This window comes from Pelodiscus sinensis, chromosome 4, assembly GCF_052426305.1.
Source record: "Pelodiscus sinensis isolate ZL-2025 chromosome 4, ASM5242630v1, whole genome shotgun sequence".
Lineage (NCBI taxonomy): Eukaryota > Metazoa > Chordata > Testudines > Trionychidae > Pelodiscus > Pelodiscus sinensis.
The window spans coordinates 106508816-106531014 of record NC_143055.1 but is presented as its reverse complement, the minus strand read 5'-3'; the positions used below and the strand labels follow the sequence as shown (position 1 = coordinate 106531014).

The 22199-nt window shown below is 42.4% G+C and overlaps 1 protein-coding gene across 5 annotated transcripts in view; it reads right to left on the bottom strand.

Annotated features, from left to right (window-relative positions):
- Positions 1–21169, bottom strand: part of ELOVL6 (ELOVL fatty acid elongase 6) — a 112555-nt gene extending 91386 nt beyond the window's left edge. The window contains exon 1 of one of the 5 annotated variants that reach the window (XM_089778046.1): positions 20592–21169. In XM_089778046.1, coding sequence (XP_089634172.1) covers positions 20592–20680 — 89 coding nt within the window. In that variant the 5' untranslated portion in view covers positions 20681–21169. Of the gene's footprint in view, positions 1–14575; positions 14835–20591 lie in introns of those variants that run through there. The other 4 variants (XM_006119277.5, XM_006119276.5, XM_075929724.2 and 1 more) reach the window with 4 other exon arrangements.
- Positions 21170–22199: the final 1030 nt, after the last annotated feature.

The following is a 22199-nucleotide window of genomic DNA, read 5'->3' as shown; positions in this document are numbered from 1 at the left end:
AATGTATGGACAACACATGAAAGGTGCTTATTCTTTCACTAGGTGTTTCATATTGCTGAATAGAGAAGGACAAGATTTAACACCAAAAACTATGTATTGTCAAGTTGCTAAGACAGGAAGAGCACAAATGTATTAAAAATTGAATGGTTTATACCTCCCTGATTTAGTTTTGCCACAGTCACTTAGAATATGTACACTGCAATAAAATCATGTCAGTTCACCGGTGCAGATGCTCAGGCTGGAGCCCCAAACTCTGAGATCCTATAACCAAGCCAGACTCCAGCCCAAGCCCAAACAACTATGCCCCAGCGCCCAAGTCAGCTGCATGTGTGTTTTATTGCAATGTAGACATACCTTGACAGTCCAAGCTAGAATTCCTTACATTCCTATAATTGCACTGAATACCAAATTTTGGATATGGAATGAATGCACAACAGGATCCTTTAAGTGTGAAGTTGCTCTTTGCGAGTAGAGAGATATCACAATAGTAACTTTGGGAATAAAATAGTTAAAATATCTTTAAAATGTTTAACAATAAAAAATTATGGGTGAGATCTGCCAGATGTGTCAGACTCCAAACCTGCAACCACTCACATGCTCAGTGTCACTGAAGGTTAGGGTCTGTGTGTAAAGTTGAGCATGTAACTGTTTGAAGGATTAAGAACTGAATTAGAAAACTCCATTCAACTTCAGTGGAGTTGTCCCCACTAATACCAGTAGCCAATAAAGATATTTAGGGCAAAATTCAGTGTACCATTACATTATTTTTGCTTGCTATTTTCCCATTTGCTTCATTTATATTTTGCTAACAAGATTTTGTTCAATATCCACTGCAAGCTTTTATTTATTTATTTTTCTTTCTCCTTGGGAAACAACTGTGTCCATTACTTTACTCATCTCATTTGTATATAAGCATTTTTACTGTGATTTTAATGTCTCTCTCTGTTCTTATAATTTTCAAAGAAAAAAAACCATGATAATCCAATAATACATAAAAAGAAAACAGATGCTGAAAGTGACAGACTTTTCTGACCAACTCAAAAATGGTAGGGATGATTTTAAGAGGCAAGCCGCATAAAACTGCATGGTAAATCTGCAGTTATGGGATGCCATTTGAGACAGTAGCCAATAAAATGGCTTGTGGTTAAGGCACTGACCTAGGTTTAATTCCTGGTTCTGCCCCAACTTCCTGTGTGATCAAGTGTGTGACCAAATCACGCAATATCTTTGTAATCCAGCTCTTCACCTTCAAAATAGGAACCATAATCCTTCTTTTGTTCATATTCTAAATTTTTTGGAAGTCTGGCAGTACTATAATGCAAATAGTAATAGTATTGATGGTTCTTTGCATTGGAGACCATCTGAATATGGCAAAATGCAAATAATCCTGTGCTTGTTTTCTCTCTTCCCAAGCCTGTTGGCTTGTAACCTAAATGTTTTCACAAATTCAGGCTCCCTCTGCTTTGATTGTAATAAGGTGCAATGTTAGGTCCTTACTGAGGGGATTTGATTGTCAAATTTCAGCAAATAAGCAACTGATAGATTCTAGCAGTCCACGATGCACCTGAATTAGGTAGCAGGTTACATCCTTACAGCAACTAATATCTACAGCATGCTCACCAATAACAGGTGCAGCAAGATTCTAATTGTGCAGTATCCCTCTGCAGAATGGTTTTTCCACCACCTTCAGCTCAGATTGAAACTTACTCTACAATCAGTAGTGCTGGCAAGCTCTTCTGCACAAAAACTTGTACACCCAGTCACCAGAGCTGCTTACCTGGCTGTTCTTAAATGAAAAAAAAAAGATATGGAGAAGATAAAAGAGAGACAGAGATAAGGGGAGGAGGCGGAAAGTGGAAACAAGTTGGAAAAAGGAAAGCTTTTGACATGGTCAAAAGATAATAGGAGACAATCAAAACTACAGAGATGCACAGAGTAAGATGACAAACCATAGTCCCAACTCATCTTTAACCACTGCTAGTATCTCACACAAAGGCTGTATCAATAATTATTCACTGCAGACTAGACATGGCTCAGAGTTCTCTCCTAAATAATACAATGTCAGTTTGTCTAATATAGCAGAGTATTTTTTCTGCAGTTCACACTTGTTTTAGTTTAGGTCTCTAGTGATTGGAATTTAATGGCATCTCACAGCTGTTTGGAGGCCTATGGACAATTAAGTTAGTTTGAGTCAGCTCCTAGTAGACAGGAGTCCACATGCACAAACAAATCACCACAAATTAGAACTAACCAGATAAAGTCTGCAAAGTTCTTGAAGGACAAAAAAGCAATATATGACTATTTAAAATAGAATGGGTAACAATTTTCACTCTTGTTAGCAGTCAGCAAACGCCAGGGATTGAACAGGCATGTGAATGGTAAGCCTGCCAGGATAAGAGCGAGGCACACTGGTGGAAGTGTGTGTGGGAAGCCTGCATTAATGCTATTCTCAGCATCTACAATCAAGCTTTTCAAACAGAATTTAAATCCCATTTGGATACTAAAAAAAGTGGCTGCGCTTTCAGAATGTAGTACCTTGGGCACTGAGGTCTTTTGAAATATCTGGCCTCAAAAATGTTGCAATGGGAGCTCCTAAGTCCTAAATAATTTTGAAATTTGGCCCTTATTCAATCATGTGTATTGCAGCTGGGCTCTTTTACAAATTCAGCCTCATCTGTGGGTGCTGAATACTTGAAAATCTGGCCCGTGTACTAGAGAAAGAAAGTTCCGGTCAGAAATTGTTACAAGGAAGTCAAAGAGAGAAAATGTTTTAGATATTTAGCGTGTCTATTGACAGTGAAGTTCTTTGTGAATTCAGAGTTTCAATTGTTTTATTTTGCAATCTTTCCAAGTTTTAATTTTTCTTTTTACCCCAAAGTTGCTTGGAAAACTGTTTGGTAGCATTGCTGTACACTGTCTACTCACTACTGCCTTCCAATGGAATGTGAAATAACTCCCATATTCTATAAGAAAGCATGTAAAGCTTTCTGAATCTTTCAGAAAAAAATATGTTCTAGGTGTAATATATAATTATTGTGTTGGAAATGGATTGACATATTTTGCACATCTGACAACAACCGCTAGTGATCACTGGTAGACAGAGTTAATTTCTTTTAGACTTTTTTTCCGTGCAAACATAACATGCTACTGCTGTGGCTGACCTTTTTGTATGTTTGTTTTACTCTCCTGCCACACACGGCCAGCTCTATATCCTGGCACACAGAACCTACTCTCTTTTCATCATGGCTTTGGGTACAAATTTCACAGTGATGGGTGATGACATAGAGCTGATCCCACTCTTGCATTACTGACACCAATTGCCAATATTTATTCTGACCTGGAGGGTAGGGGGGAGGAATCACATGGTATTTTACCTATCTGTTAAGTGTCTTGGGACACTTGGAAAAGGGACTGTCTTTTTACAACATATCAGTATAAGCACCTTGCATAATAGGACCTGGCCTGGTTATGGTCTAAAGGCTCTACTGAAATATATATTATAACTAGAAGATTTACCCAGCATTGCTCTGGTCCTTGATTCAATTCACTTTTTTTTTCTTCTTCATTTAAATCATTGCTTCCTTTAAATCAGGGCTGGGGATGAGAGGTTCCGTATACAGGCTGCCACAGGGAGAGGGGACTATCCTTAGCAATCTGAGGTCAAGTGAGAAGCACTTCTCCATGGCTGCTGCAGCTCCAGCAGACAAAGATGGGGGATGGGTGCATGCAGGAGTGGCCCTATATGAGCTGCCGGCAACTGGCGCCCTAGGGCGAAATGCGCAATCGGCACCCCCGCCTCCAAAGCCCTCAATGGCCGTTTATCTTGGCGCCCTAGGCAACTGCCTAGTTCGCCTGTATTGACGGGCTGCCACTGGGTGCATGTTCCCTGTCTGAGACAGGTCCAGGTTCGTCTACTCCCTGCACTTCCCAGATAAAGTGAGAAATGGAGCAAACTGTGCACTTTCCCCTTGCTCCCTGAGGTAGGCTCAGGACTGGGGCAGTTGTGGACGGGAGAAGAGGGGGTGAGCACCCTCAGCCAGCCCGTCACCTGCCTGGTAATTATGTCTCTTTTCTGAATGGTTTTGTATCCCCCTGTACGAATTGAGAAAAGGGGAGCATCAACCTCCACTCCCCGCCTTCTCTCAGCACACAACCACACCCTTTCCTTGCTTTAAGTTGTGATAAGTGGAAGCTGCATACCAAATTTGGTGGTCCTAGCTCTTACCATTTAGGAGTCTCTGAACAAACAAGACGGACTGACAGACTTGCTCACAAACTCTCTCAAATATATAGTAGATAATTTAGAGTTCTCTTCATCCACCAAGCTGTACATAATTGTTTAAAAAAAGCAGAATATAATTCTAAGTTTATTAAGTTCTGAAACAGCCACACACAAAAAAAAGCTACAGAAATTAGTTGTCTACCTATTCTGATCAAATTTGTGATATGCAAACAGAATAAAGTCAATGCCAGTAATACACATACTTGGCACTTTTCAAGGACCAATATCAGAAAGCTGAAAACAATTATGAACCAAATTAGTTGAGAGAATTCAAACAGAAAAATATTAATGGGTAATTTTGAGATACACGTGGGGAAAATGTGTGACCAGCAGAAGTTAAGACTAATAAACTATGTGTGCATGGAGTGAGGAAGGACTAACTTTATTAGGAAGAAAAAGAATCCTAAGATTGGTACAAGTCTATTACTAGATGAAAATGGTACAATATTAATGCACAAATTAAAGAAAGCAATTCAGTATTTCTGTTCTGTATTTAGGAAAAACAGAGGTACTCATACAATAAAGAAACATTTCCCATTTCAGGAGAATGTTAATCAGTAGCTATATTTTTAAACAGCAGTTCCGGATAACCTGCAACCAAGAAAATGCAGGACAATGTAGCACTTTAAAGACTAACAAGATGGTTTATTAGATGATGAGCTTTCGTGGGCCAGACCCACTTCCTCAGATCAAATAGTGGAAGAAAATAGTCATAACCATATTCCTCAGATCTTCCACTATTTGATCTGAGGAAGTGGGTCTGGCCCACAAAAGCTCATCATCTAATAAACCATCTTGTTAGTCTTTAAAGTGCTACATTGTCCTGCATTTTGCTTCAGCTACCCCAGACTAACACGGCTACATTTCTATCACTGCATCCAAGAGTTTCAGAAGAGCTGACTGAGGATCTCACCGGAGCATTCATGTTTATTATCAACAACTCTTGGAAACACGGGAATTTTCAAAAGAATGGAAGAATTCTAATTTAAATTCATATTTAAAAAGGGTAAAAGGGGTGACCTGGGTAATCAAAGGTCTGTCAGCCTCATATTGGGATTGATTGGCAAAGAATTAAGAGAAGATACTATAATTACTGCCCATTAATTTGGGTTTATGGAAAATAGACCCTAACTAACTAACTTGATATCTTTTTTTTATGAAAGTACAAGTTTGCTTGGTAAAGGTAACAGTGTTGATGTAATTTACAGTACTTAGATTTCCCCAAGGCATTTAACTTGGTACTGCATATTAGTTTTACTAAGAAACCAGAAGGATATCAACAACAACACAGCATATATTAAATCAATTAAAAACTAGCTGGCAAGTTGCATAATATATTTGTAATGAGGAAGTTAACATTGAGCAGTTGTATTAGTGTATAATCATTTAAACTACTAACCAATAAGCCTGGGTTTATTGGTTAATCCAAACGACTACATGCACACACACACCCCTTGCTGCCTCTGAACCCAAATAAGATTTCAAATAATTGCTTCTGCTAGCCTGCGGAGCTTAGAAACAAACTCACATATGGTTTGATCTCACATCAGCACACGTGAGAATTAGCACAGCTGACATCTCTTTGTTGTTATTCTTAGTAAAGGAGCACCTGAAGGCCTCATGCAAAGTCAGGGAGTCACTGTGTTAGGTGCTGTACACATAGAATACAGACTGTGACTGTCCCCAAGAATTTAAATGGAAGGCTACAAAACTAGACTCAACGAGTTTGTCAGACAACAGAAAAAGAGGAAGGTGAGGGTAGCAGGAATAAGACAATGTGGTTACATAATGCTAGCTAGTGCCTACAGTGGATGAAATCAGATTCAACTGAAAGTTTGTTTTAAATATTGAAGAATGCTAATTTCCATGTAAAAATAACAAGCCATAGGTGGAAGTTGAAATACACATTTCCATTTCTGAAAAGTTTACTTCTCCCCAGATCTGTTTTTAAAACATGGATTATAGTCCTGTCATGTGTGCTCCCTACAGAATCTGTACTATAAAAAAACAAGCTACATCATCCATGAATGCTAATGAGATTTATCAATGAGAGCAATACAAACAGAAGTCCCAGCTCTGCTCCCTAGATAGCCTCCTGAATATTTTATATTTCCTATGTAGGTAGGTACCAAACACACCCCAATTGCCACACAACCATAATTTCCTGAATTCCTAGCTTAAAGTTAATCATCCTTTCTCTCATCCAAAGTATAGCAACCATGAAAAAATGGAAACTGTACAGCCAGATGCAAAAATATTAATTATCCTTTCCTCTCCAAACTTATAGTAATATAAGTCAACACTCTAATAAGTTCACTTAAAGAAGGGTTATGATAAAAGCCTTCATTAAGGGCCAGTTTGTCATCTGGGATCATGTGGCAGTGCAAAGCAGAACGGATGTACTCCCTTGTACTCTTATGTCAGCTACCTGCATTGCTGGTAGGAGAACACCTTTCCAAGTGTGGATGCCTTCCTACTTGTATAAGTCATAAAGGTAGGGGTGGGAAAGAGGCAGCTAGCAGGCTGGATCCAACCCACCAAACGGTCAGATCCGGCCCACAGCCACCTCGCCAGTATTACTGCAAAGCAGGCTGCTAATTGCTATGCAGTCTGGGAAGGGAGGAGAACGTTTTGTGCGCTGTTCCCGCTCTTATCAAAATTCCTCAACTCCTATTGGCCAGTTTCCGCCAACAGGACCTGAGAAACTTTGCTAAAGGCAGGGGCAGTGAATGCCTAAGTAAGCACCTACCAGCCACAGCCTGCCTCTGGCACCCTATCCCCCGCCCTGCCCCGCCAACTACCTATCCCAGGCCATGACCAAAACCCTCTGTATCCCCTCTCCCCACATCCTCCAGGTCACAACTCCCTCCCAGAACCTGCTCCCCCTCATATGCCCCTTTCCCAGGCCAGAATCCTTTCCTGAACTTGTACCCCATTCCCCTGCCCCATGTCACCACTCACACCCTCTGCACCCCTTCCTCCTTTCTCCCAGGTCACAACTCCCTCCCAGACCCTGCACCCCCCTCTTACACCTCTCCCCCAGGCCAGAATTCTCTCCTAGACTCTGGATGGCAAGCCCCTCCTTCAGCCAAACTCCCTCTCAGACCCCACACTCCCTCCTGCACCCCAGTCCTCTATCCCAAGCTCTCTTCTGCATCCCACCTGTTGCCCTATAACCTGCACCCCCCTCCACTGAAGTGTGGCTCTTGACCACTTAACAAAATCTTGGAGTGGCCCCCCATTAAAAATTATTGCCCACAGGGCCTTGGCTCTGCTGTGTCATATTAAAGCAAGCATAGGCAGGCAGGTGGACTGGGGAATCACATTGGAGTGAGTAGAAATCTGGCTAAAGATACTTCCCCTGAAGAGTAAGGGGAATACAGGAGATAAGATTATGATGGGGAGGTACAATCTGCTTTCCAGTCTGTTCCTGTAGCAGCATAACAATGCACTTCCACTTGCTCAGGGCCCTAAGTAATTGAGCCAAAGTGAACATGGCAACTTTAGTGAACTTAACTTCAGGGGATGCGTGTACGCATGCACACGCACACACATACTCACTCTCTCTCCCTCCCTCCCTCCCTCTCTATGTCTCTCCTCTTAGCACTGGAGAGTAAGACATCTGTGGAAAAGTGGGATGGATTCAAATCTCTCACATGCGTCACACACAAAATGGTCAGCAAAATTCTGATTATGGAATCTTTAGTCCTGGAGACATGTTTTCAGATCTCAGGTCAAGGCAGTACACCAGAAACAGCAATTGTGGTTGGCCTGGCAAACCCCCTTGCAGAAAGATAATCTATGTGGAAATCACAGCTGCACAAACCCCAGGAAGATGCAACTGACTGGCTCAGCTAACAAAAGGGGAATATAATGGTCTGAGAGAGGACAGAACAAGACTTCTGCACCTGTGTTTGTAGAGTTTCTAGCACAACTGGCTTTTTAGGAACTGCAGTACCAATAATGAATCAATAATTCCATCCTGCATGTTGATTTTGCCCTGTGCTTTTGAGAGTCAGTTATGCTGGAGACAAGACTCAGCCATTAAGGGAATGGCTTGAGATAGTGCCAGACCAACATAGAGTTCAGTTTTGGCCACTTCTCAACTGTTGAGGATTCCCAAGTGCATGGTGTCAACTAGGCAAATCTAACATGGAAACCAGAGTTTTACAATACCAGTTCTTCAGAGCTTATTTTCAGAACAGAATCTCATGCTACCATTCAGATAAATTAGTCTAAATAGTGTAAGAGTCCATCATCCTAGCAATATCTAAATATACTGGTTCATGTGCACAATTTCTGTCCATTGTTTTCTCTAATAATCATGACATATTTCTAACATTATGGAAAGTTATTGTTATTTATCATTTACACAGATCAGCAGTGTACCTGATGCTTCACAGTTCTACTAACCATTTCATTTTCTCCTCTCTCAAGTAATAAAGCCAAGGAGGAATCTTTAAAGAAGTGAACAAATCTTAACTAAGAAAAAACCCATCAGGTGAAGAGATGTTACAGTCTGTTGTTCAGTCAATATACTCTTATTCTGTTTGGGTTCATATGCCATATCTGTCACTGTAGTATTGGATTGTCTTCTCCTGAGCATGTTTTATCATTTGTTCTGACATGATTTCTATCAACTCTAACTTTTGATCTGTGCAGTAAGGCTTAAAACCTCATGTCATTACTGCATCTCTTATGGCTTCATTCTCTTTTGGACCATGGATGGCATTGCCTAATGGGGAGCTGGCCTAATGCTAACAGTGGCTCAAGCATGCTCATATGACTTATTTTTCTTAATATGTGGGGCTGACCTTTAAAGGAACTGAAGAGTGACTGTTCCTTGTATTGGGTGCAATTATTTAGGGTGCAGCCAGACCCATTTAAATTATGCATAGGGATTGGCCCTTTCACCACAGTAGACTAAATAGAGGAATCATCCCATAACTAGAAATTATATCAGTCATACAGTGAAAAGTCGAAACACCACACAGGATATGTTACAGTTAGGCTATGTCTAGACTGCAAGCCTCTTTCGAAAGAGGCTCTTTCGAAAGAGCGCGTCTAGACTGCACGCGGAACTTTCGAAAAAGCAAGCCGCTTTTTCGAAAGACAGCACCCAGTGAGTCTGGATGCTCTCTTTCTAAAAAGCCTGTTTGCTTTCAAGAACGCCTTCTTTTGAAAGAGCACTTTCGAAAGAAGGCGTTCTTTCTCGTGGAATTAGGTTTACCACCGTCGAAAGAAAAGCCGCATTCTTTCGATTTAATATCGAAAGAACGCGGCTGCAGTCTAGACGCAGGTGAAGTTTTTTCGAAAAAAGGCTTTTTTCGAAAAAACCCCTGAGTCTGGACACAGCCATGGTGACACACCTAATTTGAAATTCAGGATTTTTCTTTTTAATGTTCTTCTCATCCCTTTGCAAACACAGGTATTTGCTGCATATGCAACCACCCACCCACCCACAATCATACCCAATACACAGACTGTCTCTGAAATGCTGTACATTGACATTCCTCTCTAGCTCCATCCCTTTGCAACTCCATGTAGCCTTAACCCCCAAAGAGCTCCAGCAGACTGGCTTTTTAGTGAGGGTGCCAGGGTGGGGGAAGGGAGGTGGAGACAAACGCAGCTGACTTTGCACTCCCCCTCTTTCTACATCACCAGACTATTCTGTGGGGTGATGGTGTTTGCCACTCAAAATAACAAAAAGTATCAGTCATAGACTTAGTAATAACTCAGGAAAGGAAGAGTACCAAAGCAAGCCGCTGTTTCTCTCTCTCTCCCACCCACCCACCCACACACCACTGCATGATTAGCTACACGTGTGTGCAGCTATTTATCTGCATGTATACTTTATTTTATCATCATGTTATCATTTCTGTTGGGTTTTTTTAAACAACATTGTCTAGGGCTTACTCCTTATGCAGGCCAAGTTCCCACTGACTTCAGTGGGAATTCTGCCTGGATCAGAATTTCAGGCCTGATAATGACAATGACCGGTCTGTGTGATTTTTAGTTTATTAAGGACCAAAAACATTTTCTTAGTTCTTCTATATCTAAGAATGTGATTTCATAATAATAATGTTTGAAACTCATGTTGCACTTGGAACACAAATCTCTAGGCTATGTGAAAGGATGCTCACACTGCTACCTGATTCTCCTTTCCATCTTCCATGCTACTGGTTTGCTTCATCCACTTGTAATTTATTTGTGGGGAGCTCTGTTTTTACTGCATGACTGCAGATGGTTTAGCATAATGGCATCCCCCATTCCTCCTTAGGGGCTCTAGTTGCTACAGTAATACAAATGAGCAACAGTAATGGGTAATCATGCGAATGCATTTCACAGAGGGTTGGGCAAACTATGATAAATGTTGAATATATATTTACAATCCGGGCATTTGAGTTTATTTAAACACTGTCATATTAAAAATCTTAAACTTGATTCTTGGCTACACTGCAATGGCTTTGGGTGCCCCAAGGGCATAAACAGGGCAGGAGTAAGACATGCTGAGTAGGGATATAAGAGTTTAACCAGTTAACTAATGCTTATCAGTTTGTGTTACCAGTTACACTCTGCCCTTTCCCAGGGTGTCCGCTGCCCCATGTTGCGAGCTCTGCATTCAGCAGGGTCCTAGCACATGCTGTCATCCAGCTGCTGGCCCTGCTCCTGGGGAGCTGGTTGCTGCCCCACACTAAAGGCTCTGTCAGCCCCATTCCCAGGGTGCTCTGCAGCTGGCAGGGCGTGGGGCTGACAGCTTGGAGAGGTGTGCCCTGGGACCAGCTACCTGCCAGCTGCATAGCTTAGAGTGTGAGGAAGCTGGCTCCCCGGAAGTGGGGCCAGCAAATCTTTCAAGACAAGGCGGCAGCCGGTGCCCCATGGAGCAGGGCCAACAGCTGGAAGCTGGCATGTGTCAGGAGCCTGCCAGTTGTAGAACCTGCATAGCAGAGCAGCTAGCTCTCCGGGAATGGGGCTGGAAAAGCCCAAAGCATGGGTCAGCAGCCTGCTCCCCAAGAGCAGGGCCAGCAACTGGCACACGGAGGGAGCCTGCCAGCTGAAGAGCCTGTAGCACAGGGCAACCAGCTCCCCATGAGTGGGACCAGCAAGGGACACTCCGTGAGAGACCATGGGCCCACCCTTCCACTCTCCTTCCCTCCTTACCCGTACAGCCTCAGATAAAACAGTTATCATTGTGCCTAATAGGATTTGTAACAGTTACATGTTATTGTTTTTATAGATTTTTTTTTTTACAGTTCTAATGCTGAGAACTAAGGTAGGTCAATTTTAAGAGACCTACAAACCATTACAAAAAATGTGTATTATTCTAACAGAAAGGACAATAGAAATAATAAAGTTTTATATTTGCATATGTATTGGTGTAATTAAAAATTACACAAGGGTGCAACTAAAAACTAGTAATTTTTTTGTATTTAGAGGCCCCTCATAATCTGAGGTGCTAAACTATGATTTATGTAGCTTGTGCATAAATCCAGCACTGGGCATAAAGTAGCTATAAAGCTGGCAGATTCACCCTAAAGATTACACTTGCACAAACAGAATCCCGAACTGTGCAGGGCACATTTCCTGAGAATGTTGGATTCAATGTAGCATCCTTATATTTTGGCCTTGTCTGGCAGTGGGAATGACTTTCAGGAACCATGGAGAGTGGGACACAAGTTAGAAGAACCTTCAGTTTGCTCTAAGTTATGTCCTGCATTGAGCTGTCACCCTCGGGTCAGTTCTATGCAATTACTTCATAAGTGATCTGGATAATGGCATTGAGAGTACAGCCTGTCTTCCGACTTATGAACCGGTTATGGACCAAGCAATTGGTCTTAGGTTGGTTTGTTTGTAAGTCGGACCCCATAGAGTTACACGCGACCGCACTGTTCGTAAGCGCGGATCGCATTCGTAACTCGGGGTCTGCCATTTACGACATTTTTGGTCATAACTGCGAACGGTCATAAGTCGACCATTCGCAACTTGGGGACCGGCTGTACACTTATAAAGTTGAAGTCAATAATAGGCTTGGAGGGATTGCAAAAGCTTTGGAGGACAGGATTAAACTTCAAAATGATCTTGAAAAACTGGAAAAGTGTTTTGATATAAACAGCATGAAATTCAGTAAGTAGATATGCAAAGTAGCTCAGAAAAGAATATTTAGTTGCACACATGCAAAATGAGAAATAATTGGCTAGGAATGAGTACTGTGGAAAAGGATCTGAGGTGGGGGAGGGTTATAGTGGATCACATACTAAATATGAGTCAACAATGTAATACTGATGTTGCAAAAAAGGTGAACATTATTTTGGGATGTATGAGGAAGAGTACTGTAAGAAATACATGAGACATTCTTCTTCTCTCTTTTGCACTAATAAGGCCTCCGGTGGAATATAGTGTCCAGTTTGGGTACCACACTTTGGGAAAGATATGGACAAACCAGCGAAAGTCCAAACGAGCAAAATTAAAAAATTTTAGGTCTAGAACACATGACTTATGAGGAAAGATTGAAAAAACTGGATTTGTTAAGCCTGGGGAAGACTGGGAGTACAAGAGGGGGGCATAAGATAGCAGTTTTTGAGTATGTAATTGTAAAAGAAGAGGGTGATAAATTGTTCTCCTCAGCCACTGAAGAAAGGAGGAGTAATAATAGGGTTAAACTGTAACCAGGAAAATTTAGATTAAGAAGAAACTTAACTGTAAGGCTATGTCTACACTCGCAGCTTCTTGCGCGAGTACGGCCGTTCTTGCGCAAGAATCTGCGGAGCATCCACACTGCCCGCCCGCTCTTGCACAAGAAGATTTGCAATACGGTGTGTTGAGAGGGCTCCTTGCGCAAGAATTACACTCTTATCAGGTGTAAGCCCTCTTGCGCAGGAGCTATTGTGTAAGAGGGCAGTGTGGACGCTCAGCAGGGATTTCTTGGGCAAGAAAGCCCTATGGATAAAACGGCCACCAGAGCTTTCTTGCGCAAGAGTGTCCACACTGCTATGGGAGCTCTTGTGCAAAAGCACAGCTCTCACGTGGCAGATGTTCTTGCGCAAGAAGCTGCCAGTGTAGACACAGCCTAAGTGTAAAGCACAAACAAATTACCTACTAAGGTTGTAGAATCTCCATCACTAGGGGCTTTTAAAAAGAAGTTAGATAAATACCTGTCAGGAAAAGCCTAGATCACGGTTTCTCCACCAATGGTACGTCAATATAACTGAAATTTGGAGAAAACTGAATTTTGGTTTTAAGTTTTACAGCATTTTATTATTTTTGTACTTTTTACACCCAAAAATTTCATCACTCACCTACGATTCAGTTGTTTAAATGTGTTGCAATGGTAGAAAAAAATTGTGTCTCTCTGAAAACTGTAGGTACTGTGGGTACTTTTTTTTTTTAAAGGGGGTACTTTATTAAAAAAAAAAAAAAAGTTGAGAAATACTGGCCTAGATAATACTTAGTCCTGTCTCAGTTCAGGGACCTAGAACATCTGCCTTAACAAGGTCCCTTCCAGGCCTACATTTCTATTATTTTTATTTATGCCAGAGACCAGGCTGACCCCAGGATTGGAGGGAGGGGGAGAAAGGAGGAAAGGGGGACACAGAAGTGGTTTAAACTCATCTCTGCCTCCAACCTTGGATTTGGGTTGAGGATAGCTCAAGCAGATCTGAAAATCTGGCCCCATATATAGATCAAACATTTTTTTATTTATGGTGTTTATGCAAATTATTTAACATAAATTTTAAAAAAATCCAACAGTTATCAATGTTTATGCTCTTTCTTTTTACTCCTCCCCCAGCTTTCACTCTGAAAAAACTCAAGTTAAGATTTATGTTTGTTTGTAACCACACTTTCAAGTTCTCAGTGCTGTAATGTTATAGTTTCAGACAATAAAGGGTTAAAACAATTGTGGCCATTGGAATTAAATTGCAGAAATGTTTCTATTTGTCTCAAGTAGATTAGATAAGGTAGATTAGAGTTACCTGTGCCCATTAAATAAATGACTAGTTTATTTCACCCAATGGTTCATTTGATACAAAAGCTTTCTTATTAAACAGCCACCTTCCATAATATACACTAAAGACTATTTTGTAGCAAAATAACTTACATAGTTAGGACTACAGTAATTCTACTCTTACTTACAACTGGAACTCCACATTTAGTCTGCATAGTGTTAAGTGAGAAAATATTGGCATATATATATATATTTGTTTGTTTGTTTGCTTGCTTAAAAGAGAGCAAATCATTTCAGAAATAAGCAAACTTAAAAAAACTGGAACAAATAAACAGAGTGAGAGGTAGTACCTACTGGTAGTATACATCATTATACGAGCTGTGCAAGGTTCCACAGAACAGAAAGGAGAAAAGTTTGTGTGTGATTTTAGGCAAACCCCCTCATGACGTAGCTTCACATAGATAATCTCTGAGCAGTCAGCACAGACCTCTGGCTTTCCTATTGGTGAATACAGTGTCAGCAGACATCAGAAGATAACTATTATTGGCCGGACAATTACCACAGGAGCAACTGTCACTTAGTGCTGATACCATAAACCTGGCAGTCTGCAGAAATACAAGGAAAGAAAGACTGACAGTGTATTGCTCATTCAGTTAATTTCTATCATTTTTCCAATCACTGACCAAATGTGCTACCTCACTGACTGCAGCTGTAAACTAGAAACCCAGCTCTAGATTCCATTTCACAGTACATCTGATTGCAATGTAGATTTTTAAAACAAATTATTTATGTCTGTGCTACCTCCTGACACACATGCAAAAAAAATGTATTAAGTCCTCATACAGCTGTTTAGCTAGAGAAGCAAGCGTCTGCGGATTTTGCTAATTTCCTTTATCCTCCCCTTTTTGCAAGAATTGGGAGGGTTGATTTTGCATAATTTGAGAAGTCATCTCTATAAGTACTGAGTCTAATTTTGCTCCCACTGCAGTCAACACTCCTGAGGTATGTGCATATCAAGGGTGAGAAACACCATATAGGTTGATATTTTTAAAAAAGCCATCAGCTATATGTAAAAAAACATACCTGCAGTTACATCATGAAGTGAAGTAAGATTTTATGATAGGAAGGGGTCTGTCTTGTCCTAAAAACATTGTTTGATTCTGTAAATTAACTTCTGAGTCAGTAATCTCACTTCCACTGAATGATGAATTGCCAGGTCTTTGTGTGACAGTTAGAAGAATCATTCTTAATTAATTTTTAAGTGGGAAATAATTAGAGATTTTGTGGAGATAGTTGGAGGGATGTGCAGTATTTGCACAATACATACACACACATTAACAGAAACACAAGATATATTAGATCATTCGGATTACAAAAACATGATTCATTTTGCCTGCATTACTCTATTTACAACATTGACAATTTAGACCCAGAATTCAACAGGACTGTATCTGCACAGCACTCTATCCCCAGCCTCATTGCAGGAGGAGGGCCTTCACAAAGTAAAATAAGAACATCTGGAGTTAAACCAAGGAAGGCCTGATTTACCACTGACATACATCAGTGGAATTCAATTTATTTTAGTTTCCAAGGGGGGACATTTTCAAACTCCTACAGGTGCCTAGTTCCCAGTCTCTGCCAAAAGTTACAGTGTAGGCAACTTTCTAGGGGCAGAGTTGGAGTGTGATACCAACAGTGCTATGAGGATTCTGGACAGCATCACAGGCATGAGCAGCCCAGATTGGGCCTTTGTAATTAGGAGAGACATTACTAGAGTTGTCCAGAATCCAGAAGGCATAAAAGGGTATAACGCCACTTTTGCCATATTCTCCTGTTGACATCAACTTCTATGCTGAATCTTTGTATGGAAAAAAACCCCTGTATGAACTATTTGGATTCAAAACATGCTCCCAAAATGCAAACACATTAAATTCCCTAGGTCCATTTCACCCTATCCATTCAGAATAGTCATTTAAAAGACAGTAAAATATCAAGATGCATTTTTAACGAGGAACTGAAATAATAAATGTCAAACCTTTTTGGTCTACTTTCTACCTCCATGTTGATTGATGTATTGTAACTTACAGGACTAGTGCAACCCCTAGTATAAAACCTCTTACCAGTGGAATGTCTTTTTTTTTTAAATGATTTTGTTTATTCCACTAATATTTGCATTTGATACACAACCAAACATTTATCCCTGAAACATATTCTTTAATGTACCTATATTAGGCCCCTTATGTTAATAACACTGGTCCAGACAACTTCATATCAAACCTATGTCAATGTCAATCAGTCATTTACTATCCTTTATCTGCATATAGAAATCCCACTGATGACACTGTGATAGGAGATCTTCATGCTCTTTACTTACTGAATTTTGCCACATAAATTCTCTTAAAAATTAAAACACTGAAAACATGATTGTTTTGTTAGGGAGGTGAATTTCCTGAACAAGTTTATCATCTACTTTAACTACTAAGTTTTACTAGCATTTCCAAGGGAACATTCACAAGGCAAAAAGCATCTCAATGGACAGGACTCCATTTCATTTTCAATAATGTTCTCAAACCTGAGCAAATCTCTCCTTTCCTACAGTTTAATATGAACGGAAGGTCTTAATTCATCAGTGCCCTTAAAACAGAGTATATTAGATTGAGTTCACACACAGATGACCGAATCTCTTCAGCTGTAAAGTAATAGCATGAAAATATTTGTTCTCTCTTGAATCTAGGGAGTCAAAAATTAATATTATTAGAATCGCAGCAGGCAAACCTTTGCAGTAAATAGATGCATGTAAAGGGGTTTTAATAATACTATCTAGCACTTATACAACACTTTACATAGTCAAAGCAATCTACAAACATCAATTAATTAATCTTCAAAGCACCCTAACAGGTAGTTATGCAAATTATATCAATCTCATGTTACAACTGGGGAAACTGAGGCACACAGCAGCGCTGCAACTGCCTCAAAGTGATGGTCACATAATGAAGTGTAGCAGGGCTGAGAAAAAACCACAGGAACCTGACTTCCAATTGAATACTTAATTCAGTAGGCCACAGCTTCTCTGATAGGCTCGTGAAAGTACTGAGGCAACAATCTCCGCCACACAGGGGTAATCAATTATTTTTGTCAAGGTCCAAATTTCTTGGTCAAGGAATAGTCAATGCCTCTAGATTATAGAGAAAATAATAGACAAATATAATAATAATAAGTAAATAAAGATTTTGCACTCTGTTGAAAAGCATCAGGATGGATGGATTTGGCCTGCAATCCATCTATTGACTGTCCCTGCCTCTACTCCTTTACTGAAATATTACATCATGATGAAGGTAAGTTTCTCCACAGATAGAGAACAAAAGACGACCTAATAAGCCTCATAAGATTGTTAAGAGCTATGAAAATAAAACCAAACAAAGGCAAAAAAATCAGTCTGAACAGTATGCCTCAATGGGTACCCGTCAGGAGCTAATATCCCTAACCATCTCTCCTGCAGGTGAACAGAGAAGTCAAAGCATTTAATGGTCATTTAAATTCATTATTGTTCTAGAAACTACATGGGCCACTGCACCATCCCAGAAGCATCCCTGGTACCCCAGCAAAGGCCTCGGATCATCCGGCCTAGCAAACCCAGGATGTGCAGCCTCAGCTTGCAGCTGACTCCTGTCCCAAATCTATCACCACCAGTGAAAGAGAGAAGGTACTGTGTGGAGTGTTAGGGTAGCAGGATGAGAAGTGAGATGGCAAGGGATGTGAGGTCAGTGTGTGGTAAAGGAGTGAAGGGATAGGACAGAAGGTACGAGGGAAAGGATGCAGCACAGATGCAAGGAAATGAGAGGTTTGGGGGCAGAGTGCAGCAAAACAAAGCGTAAGGTGCAAAGGGAGGGGAAAAGAAGGGGAAGCATAGGCTAAAGCAAGAGGAGAATGCAGAGGGTGAAGATCGAAGAGCATGGTGTGCACTGGAGACAGATGCAGAGGATACGGGATGGGAGACACAGGAAGCTAAGGCATTGCAGTGAAAGGGGAGAAGGTGTGGTGAGAACTACAGAATGGGAGAGGTCAGAAGCAGGAAGGGCTGAAGGAATAGGAAGCGCAGGATGTGGATTCAGGTGAGAGCCAGAAGGGAGATGGCTAAAGGACACAGCATCTCACTGGGGGGGGGGGGAAGAAGAGCACAACATGTGGGGTGAGGCAGGTTCACTGAGGGAGAGGATGTTGGGGACACAGGATGGAAGAAGAGGGCAGGAGAAGTAACAGTCACCCTGGCAAGGAACAAAAAGGGAAAGAAGCAAGAGAAGCCAATGGAGTAAAGGGCACAGGGGAGGGAGGTGCAGAACAAGGGAAAGGTAACCAAGAGGAAATGCAGCACCTGGGGAAAGCTAGTGAGGCATTTGCTTTTCACACCCAAGCAAACCACAGCAGCAGAGGAGGTGGTGGGAGGCGCTGAGCCTTGCACTGGGGGCTTCTGCTCTTCACCTCTTGATTTCAGGATGCCTTTTGTGATAGCTGAAGCCCCAGCTTCTGGAAGCATGGGAGGAGGTGAGACTCTTGGCTTTCATTTCCAGCACAAAGGCAGTTTCTAGCTCTCTTGGTGGCAGAGAAAAACTTAAAATGCTCGACCTGCCTGCCTGAAGCCCAAAGGTGGATGAAACCAGAGGGCACAGGGCAAGACCCCAGACATTTATTATTAAAGTCTCATGATATTTAAGACAATCTCGTTCTTGGGGGAGGGGAGAGGGTGTTTCCTAAAATACGGTTTTTAAGTTTGGAGCTGGCAACTCTGCCATGTCGGGGACTGCGATGGCTTCTCTTCCTCCGGATAACAGGCCTCCCCCTCCGAAGCTGCTGCTACCGCTGCCCCCCATCCCTCCCGCGGCTGCCACGACTGGGAACGCCCCCCGCCCCAGTGCTAGGCCCCCCGGGGGGGAGGAAGCGGAGAGCCGGCTGCCGCAGCGAAGGGGGCGATGAGGTGCCCCAGCGGCGGCCGGCCCAGCCGGGGAGGGAGCGGAAGGGGGAGGAGTGGCAGGTTCGAAAGGGCGGCGAGCGAGCGAAGTGGAGAGAGGCGCACGTGCTGTGTGTGCCCGAGTGCCCGGAGGATGGCGGCTCTGCAGTGCCGGGCGGCGGCAGCCGGCGAGACCCGCCAGCCCGCCCATCATCTGCCCGGCAGCGGGGGGGAGCCCCCTCCGCTACAGTCCCAGCCCCCGAGACCCGGCAGCGCCCCCGCCCAGCCCCCGTCTGATCAATGAGAGACAAGGGCTTGGTGAAAGAGCGAGCCCGTCTCGCCGGCGAGCTCTCGCGCTGGGAATGCGGCCAGCCGGTGTCTGGGCAGACCTCACTACAGGCGCTTTTTTTTTTTTTTTTTTTTTTTTCCTGGAACCGACCCTCCCCCCCCCCGACAGGAGCCATGGTTGATTTGCTCGCACGCATCCCCCCCGCCGAATCCACATGCCCTCTGCACACGCTGCCGGGCGACTCCATGCTCGCTCTGGCTGAAACCCCCCTCCCCCCGGCGCCTGGATTGTCAGGCACCCATCGCAGACATGATGTGCCCAGCATGAGAACTTTTCCTGCGCGCCTTCCCACTTCCCCGCCTGCCCCTACGCACTTTAACTTTCCGCCTTTTCTTGGCACTAGTAAATCCAGGTCACTGAATTGCTCCCCCTGCCACAGACACGCATAACAAAGTTAATAGGCGCATGGCTGCAGTTTTAAGTTTTTATTTCAAGCCGGGGACTCCACAGTGACATGTGTTTTCTTTTTAACTCGTCCTTCTGCATCATTACAGTGGCAGGGAGGTAACGAGCTGGAGTGGAAAGGGAGGGAGGGGGTAAGAGACCCTGAAGAAAGAGGAAATGGGGCACACGTACAAAAAGGAGTTACAAGGAGAAAAGAAGGACAAAAGGGAGATGGAAAAGGCAGAAGTACGAGAGCGAACGAGAATGAGGAAAGAAGAACAAAAGTACAATGGAAGGAGATCGCAGGGAATCGTTTTCTTTCATTATAAAAATGCTTTTATTAGTGAGATGCCAGTGTTATATAAGTTTTTTTTAAATTAGACAAAAAACTGCAGTCTCTCAATCTTAGCATCCTTGACCTTTGCTTGTGTGGTTTGTTATGTCACTGGAATAATGCACACACACTAATGTGCATTTGCACACGCTTATTCATATATGCATATATTGGTATGTATGTTTATATACACATACCTACACACACCACTGCACCTTATCAGAGCCAGTAAAATACAGACACTGGATCAGCGATTACCCTGGAGTCAATTATGACTAATCCATCTATAGATATGAAACACACATGCTCAGAGAGAGACAGCTACTGGTAAATACTACATTAACCATCACCTACCAATTCTCTTGCATCCACTGGATGGCTTCATTCTCGTTGAATTGCTTTTCAAATTCGTATTCTTGCAAAGTCAACACTGACATGTTCATTGGACCAATCTTCTAGGGGATGCCTTCCTATGTCTAAATATAAATAGATTATCTACAGATCTTTCCCCCCGCGTCTTCCCTTCAGTCGCCCCTTTCTCTCTCCCCCTCTCTTTCTCTCTCTCTCAGCTATATCCTTGATTTCGCATTGCTTTTCTCCTCTTCCTATCCTTCTCCACCCGTGTCTGGAGGTCTCCTCCTCTCAGCTTCTGCATCCACCCTGAGAGGAAATGGAGGCGTTGCGGTCTTAGTGCCCGTCTGTGTGCAGCTCAGCCTCTGCTTGCTGGTGGTGACATGCATATACCTCCTCCCGCAAGCGCAAGAGTAGCCCCCGGGCTCGAAAATCCGCCACCGTTTAGAACGCGACTGAAGCAAAAACTGGAGAATGCGATAGCTAGAGGCTGCGAAGGAATCACCCTTGAGCAGTAGCTTTTTTGGCACACCCTTTTAGCTTTGAATGAGACACGCTGCTCAAGCTCCCAGCACCGACGCTGAAGCTCCTAGCATTGAAAACCTTACCCATCACGGCCACGATTTTCACGTTATGGTAGTAAAAACAGTCCAGGATACAGGCAGCGCTGCTTAAATCAGAACAAAACAGACAACACATTTGCTCCAAGACTGAATTTCTTTGTTATAGGAAATGGGGGAAGCGGCCAAAGGGGACAGAATTAGATCAATTGTCCCAATCAAATTCTCTTCCTTTCCCTTCCCCACTGCTACTAACTTGAATAATTCCCTTCAATTAACTTTGGAAATAATCGTTCCTCAGTCGGATTCTGTTCTGGCAACCCCTGCACTTACATGACTGGCCAGAAAACTCAACACTTTAAATAAATGCTGTCAGGTTAAGCTGCCAAACTTTCTGAATTATTTTATAAACGCCACTTTATTTTTCTTTATTCACAAAAGTTTAAGCCCTGATACTAGTCACTTTTACGTTTGCCATTCATTACTCATTTTCATGCTCCAAGGTCATGTTCCCACACAAGGATAGTTTTCAACGGTTTTTTTTCCTAAACAAATTTGAATGGAGGTGCGAAATGCTTTGGAAATTTTAGGCATAGATTGCGAACAGTGCTTGGGAATGTTTGCCTCTAATGCAGTGGTTTTCAAGCTATGGTCAACAGACCCTGGGAGTCTGTGACCCCTCCTCCCCCCACCCACCCACACAGACAGACACTCAATCTTTTTTGAAACTTTTTATATCGTGGGAATATTTTGATTGCTTTTAGGATTCTGATAAAGCTTTCATTTCTCAAACCTAAATATCGGGTTGAATATGACCTGACAGCATCCTTAGAAGATGAATTCATATAGTTCTTTGGTTGATAGATGAGTGCAACCTGTGATGCATTTGGTGGTCTTGGGGACCCAGGAGACAGCTCTCCCTCTGCAGTTGATGAAGCAGACAGGTTCTGTAGCTGAATGTCAAAATGGACTGCACCATTAAGATCTGAAAAGGGGGATAGGACTCTCCTGTAGAGAGAGACTATAAGGATGTTCAGTAAATTAACCGGAA